At 47.4% G+C, this 21,982-nt stretch overlaps 1 protein-coding gene across 2 annotated transcripts in view; it reads left to right on the plus strand.

The window, feature by feature from the left end:
• The window catches only part of cfap74 (cilia and flagella associated protein 74), a 209,875-nt gene that overhangs the window by 175,790 nt on the left and 12,103 nt on the right, over window positions 1–21,982 (plus strand). For both annotated transcript variants that reach the window (XM_072477806.1, XM_072477807.1), the window contains exons 27-34: window positions 2,275–2,424; window positions 6,962–7,101; window positions 8,924–9,055; window positions 10,307–10,416; window positions 11,464–11,519; window positions 15,320–15,439; window positions 15,933–16,085; window positions 20,965–21,094. In XM_072477806.1, coding sequence (XP_072333907.1) covers window positions 2,275–2,424; window positions 6,962–7,101; window positions 8,924–9,055; window positions 10,307–10,416; window positions 11,464–11,519; window positions 15,320–15,439; window positions 15,933–16,085; window positions 20,965–21,094 — 991 coding nt within the window. The remainder of the gene's footprint in view (window positions 1–2,274; window positions 2,425–6,961; window positions 7,102–8,923; window positions 9,056–10,306; window positions 10,417–11,463; window positions 11,520–15,319; window positions 15,440–15,932; window positions 16,086–20,964; window positions 21,095–21,982) is intronic.

Consider the following 21,982-nt stretch of genomic DNA (forward strand, 5'->3'; position numbering starts at 1 on the left):
ACAATACTCCTTTGCCCCCACTCTCAGCTTAACAAATACACACAGATTTAAAGATTAACATGGTTTACAAAGTACATCTTAAGGTATAATGGTTTCATTAACACAATAAGTTCCTATTGAAACACAAGATGACTGTGTTCAAGTACATGCACTCCGCTCTGGACCCAAGTTAGTGTCTGTGTATTTCTCCTCAGAATTCTCCCCAGATGATGATTACACCACTCCTGAAAGCATACTTTAAAATCTTCTTTCATAATAAAGCTTTCCCTTAGTGGTTTGCATTCAGAAGATCAGGTTTTCCAAATGACACTTTTCCACTTCACTTTTAACAGTGAATCCAGCCCACGATTGTGCACCACCCCTTTTAGGATTCCTTTGTCTTAACTGCTTTAATTCAAACTCTGAGACCTAGCCACCGATTTCCATAGTTATTTCAACTTATGTAGTAAAATTTCACAAACCTGAAAATCAGATCAGGTAACTTTCTGGTGTCTCAACCTTCTTCTCCACTCTGCCTGTCTCTACTGAACAATTCTTTGTTCCAGCACCTTTAACTTCAGGGGCGAAATTCTCCTACCCGCCCCGCCACATTTCTGCCCCGACCGGCCGGCGGGAGTCTCTGTAACACCGGCCGGTCAATGGGGTTTCCCATTGTGGGGCAGCCCCACGCCGTCGGGAAACCCCCGGGCGCTGGCAAAACGGAGACTCCTGCCGGCAGAGAATGACGCCCATGATTTCTTTGAACCCTCTTTTCATTTCTCTGGTTCCCTTAACTAGCTGCTCTTCAGATCTCAGCACTTTGTTTCTTAACCATTACTCCATGGTCTGGTTTTTCTTCTGGCAAAGTTGAAAGAGATGTTCCCTCTTTAGCCTATAAAACCAACTGCTCCTAGCAAAACCATAAGAACTGCCTTCTCTCTCACTACCTATCCCCAACTGCAATCAAATTAGCTGAACTAAAATTTAAAATCTCTAACCTACAAGGTCCCAGTTGCTAAGCAATGCCTACATACCTCTGTTAGTCTATTTATTCTTCACACCATAGCCCTCTCTAAGCAATAGAAGCAAAGTTGCAACGTAACCAACCCCCACACATACAAACATCTTTGCCCAGCATGAACCTAACTATAGATTTTACCCTTCCAGGCACAGAAACATTAAATTGAACACACTAAAACAATACCTTATTTCTCATGTCTATCACTACAAATATAAATCCTTTAGAGCTACCTTTGTTTTCCTAATACCATCATGCCTTATATTAAAATCACCAGTTGTGATCTGGGCCGGGATTCTCCCCTACCCGGTGGGACGGGGGGTCCTGGCGAGATGGAGTGGCAGGAACCACTCCGGCGTTGGGCCGCCCCAAACGTGCGAATTTCTCCGCACCTTTAGGGGCCAAGCCCTCACCGTGAGGGGCTAGGCATGCGCGGGAGTAGTTTCCGCTCCACCGGCTGGCATGGAAGGCCTTTGGCGCCACGCCAGTCGGGGCCGAAAGGACTTCGTCGGTCGGCGGAAGTCTGCGCATGCGTGGGAGTGTCAGCGGCTGCTGATGTCATCCCCGCACATGCGCGGGGGTGTGTGTCTCTTACGTGTCGGCTATCGCGGAGGCTGTGGCCGAGGCGGAAGGAAAAGAGTGCCCCCACGGCACAGGTGGGCCCCGATCGCGGGCCAGGCCACCTTGGGGCCACCCCCCGAGGCCAGATCGCCCCGGGCCCCCCCCCCTCCCAGGACCCGGAGCCCGCCAGTCCCGCCAGTAAGGAAGGCGGTTTGATTCACGGCGGCGGGACAGGCATGACAGCAGCGGGACTTCGGCCCATCGCGGGCCGGAGAATCGCCGGGGGGGCCGCTGACCGGCGCGGCGCGATTCCCGCCCCTGCCGGATTTTCAGTGACGGAGAATTTGGCGGCCGGCGGGGGCGGGATTCACGCCGCCCCCTGGCGATTCTCCGACCCGGCGGGGGGTGCATATCACTGTGAGATATTTTAATAATAATTAATAGTCAGTTATTCCAAATATCAGCTTTAAACATAAATGTTCTGAGAATATAATTTGGTTATCATATTGCGAATCAGGAATGTATTCCATCCTTTTTCATCGATTAATTTCAGCCCCAATTTTAAGTACCTTTGTTTCCCTTCAAAAGTTTCAAGTTTGCAAGAAATGCTGGTCTTTCATTGGACTCTTATTCCATGTCAGTGCAATTAATGCTGTACTTATCACTCACATTTCTGTTTACTACCTTATGTTATCTATTCTGCCTCTGATCGGTAGAAGTGTATTGTGCACCTGACATTTAAACCGACGCTACCGGACCTGCTGGTGCAAGAAGAAGCTGTACGAATATTGTGGCGAGCTGCAGAAACAGAGAGGATTTGGGAGAAACGGGATTCTGACAGCACATCAAAATCATTGGATTTCTCAGTAAGAATATTTAGATATCTTGCTTCTTTACAATTACATTTCACGTATTCTTTTCCAGCATGGACTTGAATTAAAGTAATAACTTTTAGTTCTGGCAGTCCATCTCATAAAACTGCTCATTATGTTTAATCCTGTGTTTTATTCTTAATGGAGAAGTGACTAGACTTGACTGGAAGATAATTATCTTTGAAGCTAATTTTGGCTACTAACCACTGTTGTGTTATGCTGCTTCAGATAACACAGGCTGCTACTTGATGCAGTCTTAACTAAAGGATGCTCCAGACTCTGAAATGAGTTCAACATGTTTATTGAACTATTAACACAGTTCTCAAATGAGTTCGACTCTCTGCTAATCTAACTGTAGTAACTCAGTCTAACTGTAGTAGCTTGCTCTAAGCCACGTGCTGGGGTGTGATGCTGCTGATCAACCCTGTCTAACTCTCTAGATGTCTGTCTGTGGAAAGGGGCAGGGTGTGAGTGCCTCATCCCTTTTATAGTGTTTACCTCATGCCCCCTTGTGGTGATGCCACCTCTGAATGTCCTGACTGCCCATTGGTTGTGTCCTATTCTGAGTGTTCGTTGGTTGCATGTTTGCATATCATGACTACTGTCTGACATGTGCTGACAACCGTCTTTAGTGTGTGAAGCATGTGCGCAATAGATCCGAGAACAAATTATGGAATGTGTAAAATAGTCCAAACAGAAAGAAAACATTGTTTAACTAAGAATTAATAATCTTTGATCCAATTTTAATCAACCAAATATTGGTGGGACCTGCAGCCTCACTCTTTTGGGCTTTTGTTAAGGGGCTGGTTGAGCACAGTGGGCTAAACAGCAGGCTTGTAATCCAGAACAAGGCCAGCAGCATGGGTTCAATTCCCATGCCAGCCTCCCCGAACAGGCGCCGGAATGTGGCGACTAGGGGCTTTTCACAGTAACTTCATTGAAGCCTACTTGTGACAATAAGTGATTATTGTTATTAAGGGTGTAAATATTGGACTGCACTTTGAAGAAGGGAATAATTAAATTTGTGAAACATAAATAGGCTAATGGGCAGTTAGGATGGTCTTACGGCCATGGCAGCACTTTCGGGTGGCATAGTGGTTAGCACTGCTGCCTCACAGCGGCAGGATCCCAGGTTCGATTCCGACCTTGGGTGACTGTCTGTGTGGAGTTTGCACGTTCTCCCCGTGTCTGCGTGGGTTCCCTCCGGATGCTCCGATTTCCTCCCACGGTCCACAGATGTGCAGGTTAGATGGATTGGCCAAATTGACACTTTGGGCGGGTTTCTCTCAGCTCGGGGCCAGGCCGGTGAATCGCCGCGACAGCGCGAATCTCGCCATGCCGCCCCGACGCAGAGCGGAGAATCGGCGTCGTTGCCGCTGGCGTCGTCGGCGTGGCGCCGGTCAGGGGCCGCTCTACACGCCCCCCCCCCCCCCCCCCCCCCCCCCCCCAACGATTCTCGGCCCAAGGATGGGCACAGCGGCCGTAACAGGAACCCGAGACCCTCCGCCACTGTTCTAATCTGCTCTCAGCCGGCGGGACCTCGGCGTAGTAGGGTCCGGGGTGGCCTGTTGGGGTGATCAAACCTGGGGGGGGAGTGGGGCCTCCGTGGTGGCCTGGTCCGCGATCGGGGCCCACCAATCGGTGGGCCGGCCTCTCGGGCTGGGGGCCTCCTTTCTTCCGCGCCCACCCCCTTAGCCCTACGCCATGTGGTGTAGGGGCCGGTGCGGAGAAGGGAGCCACTGCACATGCGCGGACCCTGCGGCGCCCAGTTGATGCCGGGATCAGCAGCTGGAGCGGCGAGGGCGGGGTTCTCCGATCCTGAGGCGTCGGAAACGATGTCCCGTTTCTCGACGGCATCAACATGGCCTCCAGATCAGCAATTCTGGCCCCTACAGGGGGCCAGCACGGCACTGGAGCGGCGAGGGCCTCAGGATCAGAGAACTTAGCCTCAGGATCGGAGGACACTTAGCCTCAGGATCAGAGAATCCCACCCTTTGTGTCCAAAGGTTATGTGGGGTTAAGGGGTTGCGGGGGAGTGGGCCTAGGTAGAGTGCTCTTTCAGAGAGTCGGTGCAGACTCGATGGGTCAAATGGCCTCCTTCTGCACTGTAGGAATTCTATGATTCCACGAGAGGAAAGTCATGTCTGATTATTCTATTGGACTTTCTTGAGGAATTAACAGATGTTATGGCCAAGGAGAACTCCATTGTTGTTATATATTTAGATTTTAATCTGTTTCCAGGGGATAGGTGATGAGGCAAGGAGACATGGAACAGAAGGTTTCCCAACGGATATTTTTATGGATAAAAGTGTGGCCCTGTGATTTTTTTTGTAACTTATGTATAAATGGATAAGCTCATCAGTAAGGGTGACTTGATGTTAAAGTTGTTACTGGATAATTTGCTCATGGATCATTAGTTGCTACAGAGTCAGTGGTAGTCTTCAGGAAGGGAATTGGATCCACACTTTCAGGAGAAAACTAATTGCAGGCTTATGAGGAAAGAGCAGGGAAATGGGACTAATTTGATTACTCTTTGAAAGACCAGCCTACAGTTGATGAGTAAACAGACTCATTTTGTGCTGTGCTATTCTGTGATCTGTGATTATATATTGACACGTGGAATGTGAAGAAGGTGGCTCACCTGAGATCAGAATTATAATTTTGCAAAGCAGAAGAGTTGTGCAGAATAAGGAGAAAGGACCACAAGTGGCTAAAAAGTATAAGACGGAAGACCAAAATGGAAAATCTACTGGGAGCGATGTGCCATCTGGCACTCATTCTGAGGACACATTATAATACCATAGAACATAGAACATACAGTGCAAAAGGAGGCCATTCGACCCATCGAGTCTGCAGCGACCCATGTAAGCCCTCACTTCCACTCATCCCCGTAACCCAATAACCCCTCCTAACCTTTTTGGTCACTAAGGGCAATTTATCATGGCCAATCCACCTAACCAGTGATGGCTTTGGACTGTGGGAGAAAACCGGAGCACCCGGAGGAAACCCACGCAGGCACGGGGAGAACGTGCAGACTCTGCCCAGACAGTGACCCAGTGGGGAATCGAACCTGGGACCCTGGTGCTGTGAAGCCACAGTGCTATCCACTTGTGCTACCATGCTGCCCCAGTATGCATGCCCACAAAGGCGATGGAAGGTTTGAGTGTCTCACCCCACAGGCATTCATTTATTTACACATTAGAACAGGTGGTGATCCAACCCAACATTAAGTCGCGATGCAGTAATTCAGATGAGTGGAACGGAGGGCATACTAAGTCATGAGAACAAAAGATGATTGCTGTATTATGACACCTCAGGATGTCTGCCATCTATTTGTTACAGTGCGTAGGCTTTGAAGGAGATTTTGTCTGTATTACCTAGTCATAAAATATCTCCCAGAGAGCAGAGGCAGGTGGGGAGGAAGGCACAAGGCAATTTCCCTGTCAGTCAAAGAATGCACAACGGGAGAATTGTTATCAATATTAAACACTTCCTCGATATCTTTGGCCTCTGGCACATTCCATTGATATATCTCTTGAATACTCATGGAGCTAGTTTGCCATATTCCTTCCCGTTGCTTACTCTTTCAATGTCTTTTTAAATATTCTCATCTTCAATGAACATTGTTGCAGGCCAAAGGCTGTGCAAGCCATTTGTCAAGGTGTCTTTATCAGCAAGGCACCAGTCATTAGCAGATGCATAGAGGGCAGGTTTGTGTTTTGCACACTAGGACTTCCTGACTGAAAAAAAGGCCAGAGGAAAATGGTACCAGGGAAAATAGGATTTCCTCAACAAGAAAAAATAAGTGCAGCTATTCGAGCTCCAAAATCTGCCTCCCCATCCAGACAAAAACTCAGCCCTATATGTGAGGCTCTGTGCAATTGACTAACATGGGCGGCACGGTAACACAGTGGATGAGCGGCACGGTAGCACAGTGGTTAGCACAGTTGCTTCACAGCTCCTGGGTCCCAGGTTCGATTCCCGGCTTGGGTCACTGTCTGTGGGGAGTCTGCACGTTCTCCCCATGTCAGCGTGGGTTTCCTCCGGGTGCTCCGGTTTCCTCCCACAAAGATGTGCAGGTTAGGTGGATTGGCCATGATAAATTGCCCTTAGTGTCCAGAAAGGTTAGGTTGGGTTACTGGGCTACGGGTGGAGGTATGGGCTTGGGTGGGGTGCTCTTTCCAAGGGCCGGTGCAGACTCAATGGGCCGAATGGCCTCCTTCTGCACTGTAACTTCTATGATAACCTGTTGATATTCATTGTCTGATGCCACATATATTAGAGAAGATCACAGTGAATTACCGGAGGAGAATTCAATGCTTTTGGATGAGGAGACAGGAAGATGCAGAGTTATAACTGTCAGAAAAAGAACAGAAAGAGCAAAAGATATAGTTTAAGTAATTTTATTTTGTACGCAAGAGCGGCATAGTTTTATTGGCCCTTGACAGTTTTAATAACAGAAAAATCTACTGAATGGAACATGAATGAATTGGGAGAAGGTGTTCTTTATATCCTTTGGTTTGTTCCGCAGAATAAAAAGAAACCACAGTTGAAACATAAAGATGTAAATCAACTTAACCTAAGTTCCTCTAAACTGCCAGTGAAAGAGACGAGCAGTAAAAGTGACAGCTCCTTGTTTGAACTTCCCAATCCAACAGACGTTCCTCTTGAGTGAGTAAGACAACATTTATTGCACAATCTTTGTCCCTTTGGGAAATGAGGCGGAATTTTATAAATTCTGTGATCTGGACTCAGAACTTTGGCTATCAACAAAAAGGAATAAGCACATGGGAGGAAACAAAATGACGAACTGTGAGGAATTGGCAGAGGAGTGGCACTAGCTATATTGTGGTCTCTTAGAGAGACCACGCAGACTTGATGGGCCGAATGACTTCCTTCTGTGCTTTAGAAATTCCATGATTCGGGTCTATGAAAGATCAGGGGCGGGATTCTCCGACCCCCCCCCCTCCCGCCGGATCGGAGAATCGCCAGGGGCTGGCGTGAATCCCGCCCCCGCCGTGTCCCGAATTCTCCGCCACCAGAGATTCGGCGGGGGCGGGAATCGCGCCGCGCTGGTCGGCCGCCCCCACCCCCCCGGCGATTCTCCGCCCCGTGATGGGCCGAAGTCCCATTCTTTGCCTGAACAGAAACGTAAACATAAAGATCAGTCTGTATAAATCATCGGTGCTCAACGTGAGGTTGTGAAATTATCACAATAGCTTTCAGTTTGGAGAAAAGAAAGGGAAATATTTTCTTTCTTACAACTATAGTAAAAGAATCAATTGCATCGGACCACGATGCACCGACACCGCATGGATTGCTGCGGTTCAAGAAGGCAGCACCCCACCACCTTCTCAAGGGCAATTAGGAATGAGAAATAAATGCTGGCCTAGCCAGTGATGCCCACATTAGAATTATTAAAAAGCTAGGGCGGGATACTTCCATGCGATTCTGCCACGCAGTCTTTTGGGTTCAAACCCCCAAGCTTGAAGAATAACACAAGACGACCAGGGGATGAACCTTCATAAGGGGCAGACAATAAGGGCCCTGAAGAGGAAGCACGAATGTACCTTCCTAAGGCCCGGAGCAGAACCAATAGCTGCAGTCTCTGATTTTGTCCTGGTTTCCAGGGCAAGCACCTGCCAATAGCCACATCTGCTCTGAGGATGCAGCTATGTTGTGCCCATTGCCTGGCCCACCAAATTCAAGTTCCTTGACCACGCAGAGCACATTTCCAATGCATTCTACCTCGCCTTTACCAAGGCAAGAAAGGGGAAAGCTTTCCATAGAATCCCTACTGTGCAGAAGGAGCCCATTCGGCCCGTCGAGTCCCACCACCCCTCCGAAAAAGTACTCTACCTAGGCCCACTCGCCCACCCTATCTCCGTAATCCCACGCATTGATCATAGCCAATCCAACTGACCTGCACATCTTTGGATGGTGGGAGGAAAGCGGAGCACCCGGAGGAAACCCACGCAGACACGGGGAGAACGTGCAACCTCCACACAGACTCCCAAGGAATTAAACCCGGGTCTCTGGCGCTGGGAGGGTATCAGGGCCATCATATATTTGAGGACACTGTGCAACAACTATTGTATTCTGAGTAAATGTGCTTTTATTCTGTATAGATTATTATTGCTCATAATTTCTCATATAGATTCATGGCTATTTTTAGAAGCAATTTTCAAAAATAATGTACTTTGTATTTAAAATAAAAAATCAACCAGTACCCTCAACTTCAATAAAGTTGTAAAGATAATACTAGTGTTTTGTAATCATCGTTTCATTTGACTGATACAATTCCTTTTCTTCACTATTTTATATCTTGCAGAAGTTGTTCCAACATGACACGTACAATCAAAAACATGTCATGTCGTGTAATTCTCCAGATGTGCACTTATAAAATCTGTCTCCTTTGACAAGACCTAATTTATGTGCCAAGATTCAGAAGATAGGCATTCTTTTCAAATAACCCTGTTCTCCATTGTTTCAGTTCTGATGACTACAACACAGCTCTTGCTGCATTGCTGAGGAATTTCAAGGAAGAGTTTCATTCATTTGTCATTCCCTGTTTCATCACGCATCGAACAACAGACCATAAGGAGTCCGGTTACCTCCCATACAGGTACATCAGCATTAATAATATTGTTCTTTCAATAAACCTTGTCTTGGTCGAACCCACACAGAATCCAGCTGCACTCTACTATCTTGTATTATCTTGAAACAGGTGGGTATGTCTTCCGTGACCTTGATTTCTGACAAATCGCAGAAACAGGCCATTCGGCCCAACCAGTCCATGCTGATGTCCATACGCTACTCTAACCTCCTCCCATATTTCCTCACCTAAATCTATCACCGTAACCCTTTTAGTACCTTTTATGAAGCAGCATGATTGCTATTGAATAGGCAATGAAAATAATTATTGTTATTAGCCAGCAGTAATCAGGTGTCCCTTTCACCTGTTGGTATCACTTTCTTGACATCTTTATCAGTCGAGATCGCATGTCCAATCTGTGATGTGGCTTTTAAACAGTAATGTTTTTTCAGCATTGTGATTAATCGATGGGACCAATAAAATTTAAAATTGTTCGACGATAACAATGGTTTTTGATCTCTGTTAACCAAGTGACCATAACATGGGATAAGACCACTTTACTTGGGCTCCAAATTCCGTCCCCTTAGGAAATGTGTTATCGATATCAGAGGAGGTATTGAAATGAAGAGGGAGTTCAACATTTTTTACCCGCTTGTGCTAAAATTGATTGAGAAATGTAGTACAGACAGATGAATAATGAAATAGCAGGCAATATAAAAATATATTTTAATATCATCCAATGATTTATTAATCTTGTTGCACAAACCTCTTACATTTATGCATTAATATTTGAAATAGTTGCTTGTTTAAAGGGAATGTTATTTGTTGAAGGATAAACATACATGGTAAATAGAAGCCCCTCGAGCCTGCTCCACATTTCATTATGATCATGGCTGATCCCGACTTCCCTCCCATATCCCTTTAACCCCAAGAGCTGTATCTAATTCCTTCTTGAAACTACACAACGTCAACTACTTTCTGTGGGAGTGAATTCCACAAATTCACCACTCTCTGGGTGAAGAAATTTCTCCTCACCTCAATCCTTATCCTCAAACTATGACCCCTAGTTCTGGGCTCCCCCATCGTCGGGAACATTCTATACAATGGGGTAGACTTATAATTGAGATGTGAGACCCAAGCAGTTCCTACAACTAGTGCCTGATCCAAAATGCTGACTGTTTGCAACAAACTAAAATCTATCCCATTGTTTTTAGTTTTATGTTTTAAAGCTATATTGATGCCTACTGTGACAATAACCATTAATATTTTATATACTTGCAGCATCAACAACACCCTATATCTGGAGGTTAATTGTCCTACGGCTGCCCAACCGATAATACTCATTTCTGGTAACAAACAGAATGTGGTAGACTTTGGAGCAATTGCAGTAGGTGAGAAGAAATTCTTAACTAACTGATTATACTTTTGGCTGAATTACAGAATTCATGATGGATTTAACTGAATATTAAAAATGTTCCTTGACTTTCTGAAGACTTAGTAAATAAATGGCACCTGCGGAACTGAGCCACGTTATTCATGAAGATCCCAAATTCTTAATTTGACCCTCAGTCCATGCTGTTGGCTAATCACGGAATTGTTACAGTGCAGAAGGAGGCCATTCAACTCGTCACGTCAGCACCTGCTCTCTGAATGCCCAATTAACCTAATGTCATTCCCCCGCCTTCTCCGCATAACCCTGCACCTTCTCTTTCAGATCCAATTCCTTTTTGAAAGTCTCCATCACACTCCTCAGACAGTGCATTCCAGACCTTAACCACTCGCTGTGTGAAAAGGTGTTTCCCTCATGTCACTTTTACATCTTTTGCCAATTACTTTAAAGCTGGGCCTTCTCATTCTTGATCCTTTTATGAGTGGGGACAATTTCTCCCTATCTACTCTGTCCAAAGCCCTCTTTGGATACAACTGCGATGCCCTCCACAGTAGAGGTGCAGAGGTTGGCCAACATCCATCAGCCTTTACTCGAGCTGCAGCCAGCGCCACCAAGGTTGGCGAGAAATTCAGAGTATTGAATTCTAGTGAAAGAATGTTCCTTGAGCACAGACAGAATCTCACCATGGTTTTGAGTTTCAATCCCACAGTCCCATATTATGTTCAGCTTCAGTACGTTTGCCATTGTGCCTGTTCATGTCCCTCAGCCAACTGCTCTCCACTCTCAGTCAGGCCTCTCTGACAAAAGTTTGGGTCAAATCACCAGCCACTCTGCCGGAGATGATCGCATTTTACAGACTTAGCTCAAACATTCTGTTCATTCATCCACCTTGTCTAGATTGATCTGACTCTCCTTCACGTTTGCCAATAGCCTAACCTGGTCCACGGCTGATATTTAAACTTTAGAACTTCGGGTCAGTTTCCCTTGTGGACGTTTCGCATGCTTTAAATTTAAGTCAATACAATTTACTTTCATACCATTATTGCAGAACAGAGAGTGCTCAAGAAAATCGAGATTCAGAACATCTCCCCAAGTACCCTGGATGTATCCTTTCCTGTTATAGTTGAACTTGTCTCCTTCAGGAGCCCCAATAAGTCTCTTGAAGGTATTGGATGCCCTTCGGTGTAACCACAGTTTATGCTGTTTCTATTTACCTTTCCTTTCTCATCTCTATGTTCTATGCAATTGCCCAAATGAAAGGTGATGTACTTGCCTGATTTCTGCCAATACTTTGTGCTGGCCACAATCCAGCAGGTCTTCCTGTCTTACATACACACAAATCAAATGGCCATCCTCCATCACTGGGTTGGGTTTTCCATCCCAAGATGTGTGTGCAAAGAATTGGGAAATTTCCCAGCTTGGTGGACCTGCGTTGGGAGGTGATGGCGTAGTAGTATTAGCACTGGACTAGTAATCCAGAGACCCAGAATACTCTGGGGTCCCAGGTTCAAATCCCGCTACTGCAGATGGTGAAATTTGAATTCAGTAGAAATCTGGAATTAAAAGTCTAATGATGACCATGTCGATTGTAGTGAAATCCCATCTGGTTCACTACTGTCCTTTAGGAAAGGAAATCTGCCGTCCTGGTCTGACCGATATGTGCCTCCAGATTCACACCAATGAGGTTGACCCTTGACTGCCCCTCAAGGGCAATGAGGGAGGGCAATAAATGCTGGCACAGCCAACAATGCCCAGATCCCAGAAACAAATGTTTTTAAAAACGACCCGAATGGCCAGGTATTGCACACTGGAGTCAGGCCTCTGAGCCCTGAACAGAGCTAGAACCAGTCCAGTGCCATGGCGGGAAAGAGCTTGGAACCAGCCTAGTGCCACGGCGGGAAAGAGCTTGGAACCAGCCTAGTGCCATGGCGGGAAAGAGCCTGGAACCAGCCTAGTGCCACGGCGGGAAAGAGCTTGGAACCAGTGCCACGCAGGCTGCTTAAAAGATGCTCTGGGTCTTGTTCCAGTTATGATAAAAACATTTAGGACCTCTAGCCTTTAGCCCCCTCACCACCACCCACTCCCCAATGTCCCATCCATTCTGGCCATGGCCCCACCCACTCCACCATGGACAGATCTCAGGAGCCACGCTCAGACAAAATAAAATAAAATTCTAAGTATCTTGTTACAGAATTCTCTACATAAAAATTGCTCCCATTGATAAAAGTTATACAATACATTTAAATACCTGATATTTAATCCCTTATAAAAATAAACATTTGTATTAATAGCCCCATATCAAAGACAACTGATGCTCTAATAAGGGGCGGGATTCTCCCGTACCCGGCGGAGCGGGGGGTCCCGGCGGGACGGAGTGGCGTGAACCACTCCGGCGTTGGGCCGCCCCAAAGGTGCAGAATCCTCCACACCTTTAGGGGCTAGGCCCGCCCCGGAGTGGGTGGCGCCCCACCAGCTGGCGTGGAAGGCCTTTTGCGCCACTCCAGCCGGGGCCGAAGAGACTCCGCCAGCCGGCGCGGGTCCGCGTATGCGCGGGAGCGTCGGCGGCTGCTGACGTCATCCCCGCGCATGCACGGGGGGGATTCACCTACACGTCGGCCATGGCGGAGGCTGACATGGCCGGCACGTAGGAAGAGTGGCCTCACGGCACAGGCCCGCCCGCGGATCGGTGAGCCCCAATCGCGGGCCAGACCACCGTGGGGCACCCCACGGGGCCAGAGCGCCCCGTGCCCCCCCCAGCCCCAGGACCACGGAGCCTGCCCGTGCCGCCAGGTCCCGCCGGTAAGGGACCTAGTCCAATTTATGCCTGCGGGACCGGCATAGAACCAGCGGGACTTCGGCCCATCGCGGGCCTGAGAATCGCCAGGCGGGGGCCCGCCGACTGGTGCGCCGCGATTCCCGTCCCCGCCGAATCTCCGGTGCCGGAGAATTCGGCGGGGGCGGGATTCACACCGCCCTTCCGACGATTCTCCGACCCGGCGGGGGGTCGGAGAATCCCGCCCAAAGTCTTGGAGCTGTCAATCGAACATACTGGCTGCCCCACCCCCCTGCACACTGTGTTAATGAGACTTTGTGGAAGCAGTCAAGAAGTAATAACGGAGTCACGAAAGCCCTCCAGCTTATGTCAACAAACGAACAACTACTGAAATTGCAAGCACTCTTTTTTTTCAAAACCTAGTAGCAGGAGATTTAAATAACCTGATTGCTTGGCAGTTCCACAAATATTATCCACCCTTTATGCACATCCAAGTGTACTATTAAAAATCGTAATTCACACATTGCAAGAAATGGACCCCACTCCAATGCTGGGCCGGAGAATCGCCCGGCCGGGTGCAAATCGCGTGACGCCGCCCCAATGCCGGTCCGCTGATTCTCCGGTGAGCGGAGCATCAGTGCCATTGGCGCCGGCGCGGTTGGCACGACGCCAGTCAGGGGACGCTCTACGCGGCCCCCCTCGGCGATTTTCCGCCGGCCCCTGTAGCCCTACACCATGTTGCGTCGGGGCCAGCGCGGAGAAGGAAGCCACCGCGCATGTGCACAATAGCGGCAGTCGCGGTGCACGCGCCGGTCGCAGTGCGCATGCGCAGACCCGCGGCGCCCATTTGAAGCTGGTATCGGCAGCTGGAGTGGCGTGGGTCGCTCCAGTGCCATGCTGGCCTTCCGTAGGGCTCAGAATCGCTGCTCCAGGGGGCCTGTTGGCGCCGTCGAGAAACGCGACAGCGTTTAGGACATCGTCAACACTCAGCCTCAGGATCAGAGAATCCTGCCCGATGTCTGTGTTCAGGTTTCCCTCATGTGTGAATCGCACCCGCCCCCCTTTTCCTCCACAGATGTAAATAGAATCTGTCGGAATTGGGGACAGTACTTTAGGATGTAGGGTCCAGATGCCATTTTAGATAAATGCCTCTGTAAAAATCCGGGCAACAATTTCCCATAAAGGTTCTCCCAGAACGTTCATCATGTAGAAATGATAGGAGCCTTGCAGGTTTACAAAGTGTTGCTAAGTTTCAATCATACTTCAAGCAGCACATTAAGATGCAGTTTTGACCTGGTTTATTTTGGGAAATGTGTGCTGCACTGTGGAGTAGGAGAATGTAGATTTAAGGGGTGTTGTCAAGGCTAGCAATATGGTTTACCACACAAGACAACATCAGATGATAAATCTCCTGGTCTGCTGTCATGGTCAGCATCAGAGGCATGTGGGGAAAGCAGCCAGTCTTCTTCGTTAGATGTTTGTCTCAGGCACAGCTGGTAATTAAAAGGGAAGTTTTAAAATAGAAGTACAATAATATTAAATTACGTAGCATTTACAGCACAAAAACAGGTCATTTAGCCTAGGTTGCCTTGTGCTGATGCCCATGTTCCACACCAGCTTCCCTCTGCCCTATGTCATTTAACCCTATTTGCAAATCCTTTGAATCCTTTCTCCCTCGGGTGTTTAGCTAGCTTCTCCTCAACTACTCCCTGTGATAGCAAGTTACACATCCCAATCATTCTGGGTAAAACATTTCTCCTGAATACTTTATTGGATTTATTGGTACCTATCTTATCTTTATATATTTTAACTTAATAATTTTAATTAAGCATAGAGCACTGCATACGCAGAATAGTGAGCCGGGGCTGATTTAGCACAGTGGGCTAAATAGCTGGCTATTAAAGCAGACCAAGGCAGGCCAGCAGCACGGTTCAATTCCCGTACCAGCCTCCCCGAACAGGCGCCGGAATGTGGCGACTAGGGGCTTTTCACAGTAACTTCATTTGAAGCCCACTTGTGACAGTAAGCGATTTTCATTTCATTTCAAAGTATCATTGCAGGTTCCATTAATTCCATTGCATTAGTTTTCTGTAATCCTATCCAAGTGAATCCTTGACTCCCAATGTTACAGCTGAAATCATCGGTTATGGACCCTGGTGGGCCCTTCGAGTTGTTAAATTCTCTTCGATCCCTTCAACCAGGAGCAACTCACAATCTCATTTTTTCCTTCTCACCAGCAAAGAGCAAATTGGTAACTTGTTTTTGTTTTCTTTATATATTTCGTATTAAATTAGGTAAGATGCACAAAACCATAGAACTGCAATCTGTTAGATTTTTGATCTACAAGGGAGCTGAGTGTTATGGGGGCAGGCAGGATGGTGGAATTAAGACCACGATCGGATCAGCCATATCTTATTAAATGGTGCAACAGGCTCCAGTGGTAAATGCCTACTCCAGTTCCTGCTTCATACACTCGTATGGTCTAATACTCTGTCAGCAGGGAATGCTAATGATGTATGATTTCAGTTCTTTTTTAGCAAATGTCTATAAGCAGGGTAAGCGTTGCATAGATCCTTGATCAGCTGTTATTTATTAAGACTGCCAAACCAAATGTTTATGCTCAAGCTCTGCTCTGGATATCTTTCTATTGTTATATAATGCTTAGCACCTTCATATATAGGCGTAGAGTGAATTACCTGTATTTACTGAAACCCTGGTTGAAATGGCTCCTCGTCTGTTCACAGTTCTATGAACCTTTGGAAATCCGCAGTGTCAAAGGAAATCTTTCCCTAATCCTGACTGGGTGTGGTATAGACCCATTAGTGATATGTTCAGTAGAAAGCGTATTGGATGTGGGATATGTTCTTGCAAATCAAAGCAGAACTGTGACATTTCAGGTAAGTGATACCAAAGTTATTTTTCTCCCACTCGCTAGATTTTTCCTTTTCCTCAAAGTCGTTAATTCGTTGCTGGTATGTAGATTCATGGGGCGAAATTCTCCCCCAACGGCGCGATGTCCGCCGACTGGCGCCAAAAACGGCGCCAATCAGACGGGCATCGCGCCGGCCCAAAGGTGCGGAATGCTCCGCATCTTTGGGGGCCGAGCCCCAACATTGAGGGGCTAGGCCGGCGCTGGAGGGATTTCCGCCCCGCCAGCTGGCGGAAATGGCGTTTGGTGCCCCGCCAGCTGGCGGAAATGGCGTTTGGTGCCCCGCCAGCTGGCGCGGAAATGCGGCGCATGCGCGGGAGCGTCAGCGGCCGCTGACAGTTTCCCGCGCACGCGCAGTGGGGGGGGAGAGTCACTTCCGCCTCCGCCATGGTGGAGGCCGTGGCGGAGGCAGAATGGAAAGAGTGCACCCACGGCACAGGCCCGCCCACGGACGGTGGGCCCCGATCGCGGGCCAGGCCACCGTGGGGGCACCCCCCGGGGTCAGATCGCCCCGCGCCCCCCCCCCCCCCAGGACCCCGGAGCCCGCCCACGCTGCCTGGTCCCGCCGGTAAATACCAGCTTTGATTTACGCCGGCGGGACAGGCAATTTCTGGGCGGGACTTCCGCCCATCCGGCCGGAGAATTGAGCGGGGGGTCCCGCCAACCGGCGCGGCCCGATTCCCGCCCCCGCCCAATCTCCGGTACCAGAGACTTCGGCGGGGGCGGGACTCATGGCGGCCAACGGCCATTCTCCGACCCGGCGGGGGGTCGGAAGAATAACGCCCAAGATTCTTGAATCAGGACAATGAATGGCAGCTAAACCCACTTCTATTCTTGCCCAAACTGGCACTTCACGCAGGGATCTGTGGATAATAACTGTGTACGGAAAGTCTAGCTGATTTCTCCCTCCCTAAGAGTGTTGTGGTATTGTCACTAGACGAGTAATCGAGAGACCCAGGGGAATGTTCTGGGACCCGGGTCCTATTCCCACCTACGCAGATGATGAAAATGGAATTCAATAAAAATCTGGAATTCAAAATCTTTTGGGGGCAGCACAGTAGCACAGTGGTTAGCACAGTTGCTTCACAGCTCCAGGGTCCCAGGTTCAATTCCTGGCTTGGGTCACTGTGCGGCGTCTGCTCGTTCTCCCCGGGTCTGTGTGGGTTTCCTCCAGGTGCTCCGGGTTCCTCCCACAGTCCAAAGATGTGCAGGTTAGATGGATTGGCCATGCTAAATTGCGCTTCGTGTCCCAAAAATTTAGAACATAGAACATAGAACATTACAGCGCAGTACAGGCCCTTCAGCCCTCGATGTTGCGCCGACCTGTGAAACCACTCTAAAGCCCATCTACACTATTCCCTTATCGTCCATATGTCTATCCAATGACCATTTGAATGCCCTTAGTGTTGGCGAGTCCACTACTGTTGCAGGCAGGGCATTCCATGCCCTTACTGCTCTCTGAGTAAAGAACCTACCTCTGACATCTGTCCTATATCTATCTCCCCTCAATTTAAAGCTATGTCCCCTCGTGCTAGACATCACCATCCGAGGAAAAAGGCTCTCGCTGTCCACCCTATCTAATCCTTTGATCATCTTGTATGCCTCAATTAAATCACCTCTTAACCTTCTTCTCTCTAACGAAAACAGCCTCAAGTCCCTCAGCCTTTCCTCATAAGATCTTCCCTCCATACCAGGCAACATTCTGGTAAATCTCCTCTGCACCCTTTCCAATGCTTCCACATACTTCCAACAATGCGGCGACCAGAATTGCACGCAATACTCCAAATGCGGCCGCACCAGTACAGCTGCAACATGACCTCATGGCTCCGAAACTCAATCCTTCTACCAATAAAAGCTAACACACCGTACGCCTTCTTAACAACCCTCTTAACCTGGGTGGCAACTTTCACAGATCTATGTACATGGACACCGAGATCTCTCTGCTCACCCACACTACCAAGAATATTACCATTAGCCCAGTACTCTGTATTTCTGTTATTCCTTCCAAAATGAATCACCTCACACTTTTCTGCATTAAACTCCATTTGCCACCTCTCAGCCCAGCGCTGCAGCTTATCTATGTCCCTCTGTAACTTGTAACATCCTTCCGCACTGTCCACAACTCCACCGACTCTAGTGTCATCTGCAAATTTACTCACCCATCCTTCTACGCCCTCCTCCAGGTCATTTATAAAAATGAAATACAGCTGTGGCCCCAAAACAGATCCTTGTGGTACACCATTAGTAACTGGACTCCAGTCTGAACATTTCCCATCAACCACCACCCTTTGTTTTCTTCCAGCTAGCCAATTTCTGATCCAAACTGCTAAATCACCCTGAATCCCATGCCTCCGTATTTTCTGCAGTAGCCTACCGTGGGGAACCTTATCAATCGCTTTACTGAAATCCATATACACCACATCAACTGCTTTACCCTCATCCACCTGTTTGGTCACCTCAAAGAACTCAATAAGGTTTGTGAGGCACGACCTACCCTTCACAAAACCGTGTTGACTATCTCTAATCAAATTATTCCTTTCCAGATGATTATACATCCTATCTCTTATAAACCTTTCCAAGGCTTTGCCCACAACAGAAGGCTCACTGGTCTATAGTTACCGGGGGTGTCTCTACTCCACTTCTTGAACAAGGGGACAACATTTGCTATCCTCCAGTCTTATACCACTATTCCTGTGGACAAAGATGTCTTTAAGATCAAAGCCAAAGGCTCAGCAATCTCCTCCCTAGCTTCCCAGAGAATCCTAGGATAAATCCTATCCGGCCCAGGGGACTTATCTATTTTCACACTTTCCAGAATTACTAACACCTCCTCCTTATGAACCTCAAGCCTTCCTAGTCTAGTAGCCCGAATCTCAGTATTCTCCTCGACAACATTGTCTTTTTCCTGTGTGACTACTGACGAAAAATATTCATTTAGCACCTCTCCTATCTCCTCGGACTCCACGCACAACCTCCCACTACTGTCCTTGACTGGCCCTACTCTTACCCTAGTCATTCTTTTATTCCTGACATATCTATAGAAATCTCTAGGGTTATCCTTGATCCTACCTGCCAAAGACTTCTCATGTCCCCTCCTGGCTCTTCTTAGCTCTCTCTTTAGGTCCTTCCTAGCTAGCTTGTAACTCTCGAGCCTTCATGTCTCATCTTTACATAAGCCTCCTTCTTCCTCTTGACAAGTGTTTCGACTGCTTTAGTAAACCACGGTTCCCTTGCTCGACCACTTCCTCCCTGCCTGACAGGTACATACTTATCAAGGACACGCAGTAGTTGTTCCTTGAACAAGCTCCACATTTCCATTGTGCCCATCCCCTGCAGTTTTCCTCTCCATCCGATGCATCCTAAGTCTTGCCTCATCGCATCATAATTGCCTTTCCCCCAGATATAACTCTTGCCCTGCAGTATATTAGGGGTTAGGTGGGGCTAGTGGGTTGTGGGGATAGGGTGGAGGTGTGGGCTTAAATGGGATGCTCTTTACAAGGGCCGGTGCAGACTCGATGGGCCGAATGGCCTCCTTCTGCACTGCAAATTCTATAATTCGATAATACAGGGCACAGAGAGTCATTGTTATACCCCTAATGTTGCTGCAGCGAAGGTGAGGCTGTAGAGCATAGACTGACTGGGAACCAAATATGGTACTTCAGTTGTTCAGTGTGATTCAGCTGTTATATAATCTCACTGAGTCATTGAGAGGTCAAATATACGTTTTGTAATTAAAGGTTAAAGCTAAGCATCATTAAATATACAGCAAATTCTATGAGTGAAGACCTGACAAAGTAATATTTTGTTGGTTGAATTGAGATTGAAATTCTCAAACCATGTTTTGTAGTTAACACTAATTGTACATATTTGGGGACAGGCGGTAGTGTAGTGGTATTGTCACTGGACTAGTAACTAGGTTCGAATTCTACCATGGCAGGTGATGGAATTCAAATTCAATTTTTTTCACATCTGGAATTAAAAGTCTAACGGTAACCATGAAATCATTGTCACAAAAACCCATCTTGGTAACTAATGTCCTTTAGGGAAGGAAATCTGCCGTCCTTACCCGGTCTGGCCTACATGTCACTCCAGACCCACAGCAATGTGGTTGACTCTTGAATGACTTTGAAATGGCCGAGCAAACCAGCCAGTTGAAGGGCAATTAGGGAAGGGCAATGAATGTTGGCCTTGCCAGAGGTGCCCAATTACATTAAAGAGTAAAGGGAAAAAAATTACCTTAAATTGGAATATTTCTCCTATTGCGTGCAATCATTTTTTTCCCCAGAGAACTCATTTAACCGTAGCCACAGCCCAAATGACACAACATCAGCATATCTGTAATGTGCTTTGTCAATTCTGTTATTTTACAACTACAGAAAGGTCAAGAGTAACTATAATGTGAAATGTTAAGATTGATTTAATGAATGTATGTTTCAGCCAAATTTATAAATCCTACCCTGTTATGTTATGTTTAAACATATATTCCTTTCCGATAAGCCAAAAACCTAAGACAAAAGTTCTTACTTGTTATTGAATTTTGTTACATGGCTACAGTTTAATGGCAAAGATATTTTTGACATAACATGAATTGACTATACTGCTCAGAAAGATTGACCAACCTAGAGTCGGCATTGTCAGAGTGCTATAAGTGAGCTGGCGGGATGATTAGAACATTCAGGCTGCCTGAAGGGCCATCAATCTGAATCAGCAAATGATTGAAACATGTCTGCGGTCCATTCCTTGCTCAATACAACAAAAATCTCATGCTGATATGTTATTAGAAATGCTGCCTGCAGAACCACCATTTTAAGTTTAGCTTCACTTTATTAATATATTTATTTTGACAGCTGCAAAATGCCACAATCCTTAATGTGATGTTCAGTGTGAAGCTGGACAGTCTGTCTTACAGCAAACACAGAGAGCAACAAGTGCTGCCAGCATTCGTGACACCTCATAAGATATCTGGTTCTTTAGTGGGTAAGTGTTTGTTGATTATCTTAATTATTTTAAGTCATTTGCAATCCAACGATCTTATTGCCAGACAATTTGATGGTTCAGTTCAATCATGGGCGGCACGGTAGCACAGTGGTTAGCACTGTTGCTTCACAGCGCCAGGGTCCCAGGTTCGAATCCCAGCTTGGGTCACTGTCTGCGTGGAGTCTGCGCGGTTCTCCCCGTGTCTGCGTGGGTTTCCTCCGGGTGCTCCGGTTTCCTTCCACAAGTCCCAAAAGACGTGCTGTTAGGTGAATTAGACATTCCGAATTGTCCCTCTGTGTACCCGAACAGGCGCCGGAGTGTGGCAACTAGGAGACTTTCACTGTAACTTCATTGCAGTGTTAATGTAAGCCTACTTGTGGCAATAATAATGATTATTATCAATGTTGCTCCATTTTGTACTTTTCTTTATTAATTTTCGCTCCTGAAGGCAGAAACACCTTGCTGAGTTCGTTACAGGAGCACCTGATTCCACGTCATACCTCAACAAAGTTTCCATGAGGTGTGCTCACCTAATGTCTGGATATTGCAGCGTTGCTGGATGAGAGTCCGAAGCAGGATTTCTGTTTAACCAGACGTGCTGGCACCCACTACCAACTCTCAAGCTCATGCCAACTAATTCAACACAAACAGAGCATCAATCCATCTTTCCTGAGCCTTTGAGAATACCACCATATTGACGAGTGCTATTGATAGCAAAGGTGGTGGCATAATCTCAGTAATGGTGGCCATTGTCAATTGTCATAAAAACTTGTCTGGTTCACTAACGTCCTTTCGGGAATACATCTGCCTTTCTTAGCTGGTCGTGGTCATACCTGTGACTCCAGACCCACAGCAATGCGGTTGACCCTTAAATGCCCTCTGAAATGG

The sequence above is a fragment of the Scyliorhinus torazame genome, chromosome 16 (assembly GCF_047496885.1).
Source record: "Scyliorhinus torazame isolate Kashiwa2021f chromosome 16, sScyTor2.1, whole genome shotgun sequence".
Lineage (NCBI taxonomy): Eukaryota > Metazoa > Chordata > Chondrichthyes > Carcharhiniformes > Scyliorhinidae > Scyliorhinus > Scyliorhinus torazame.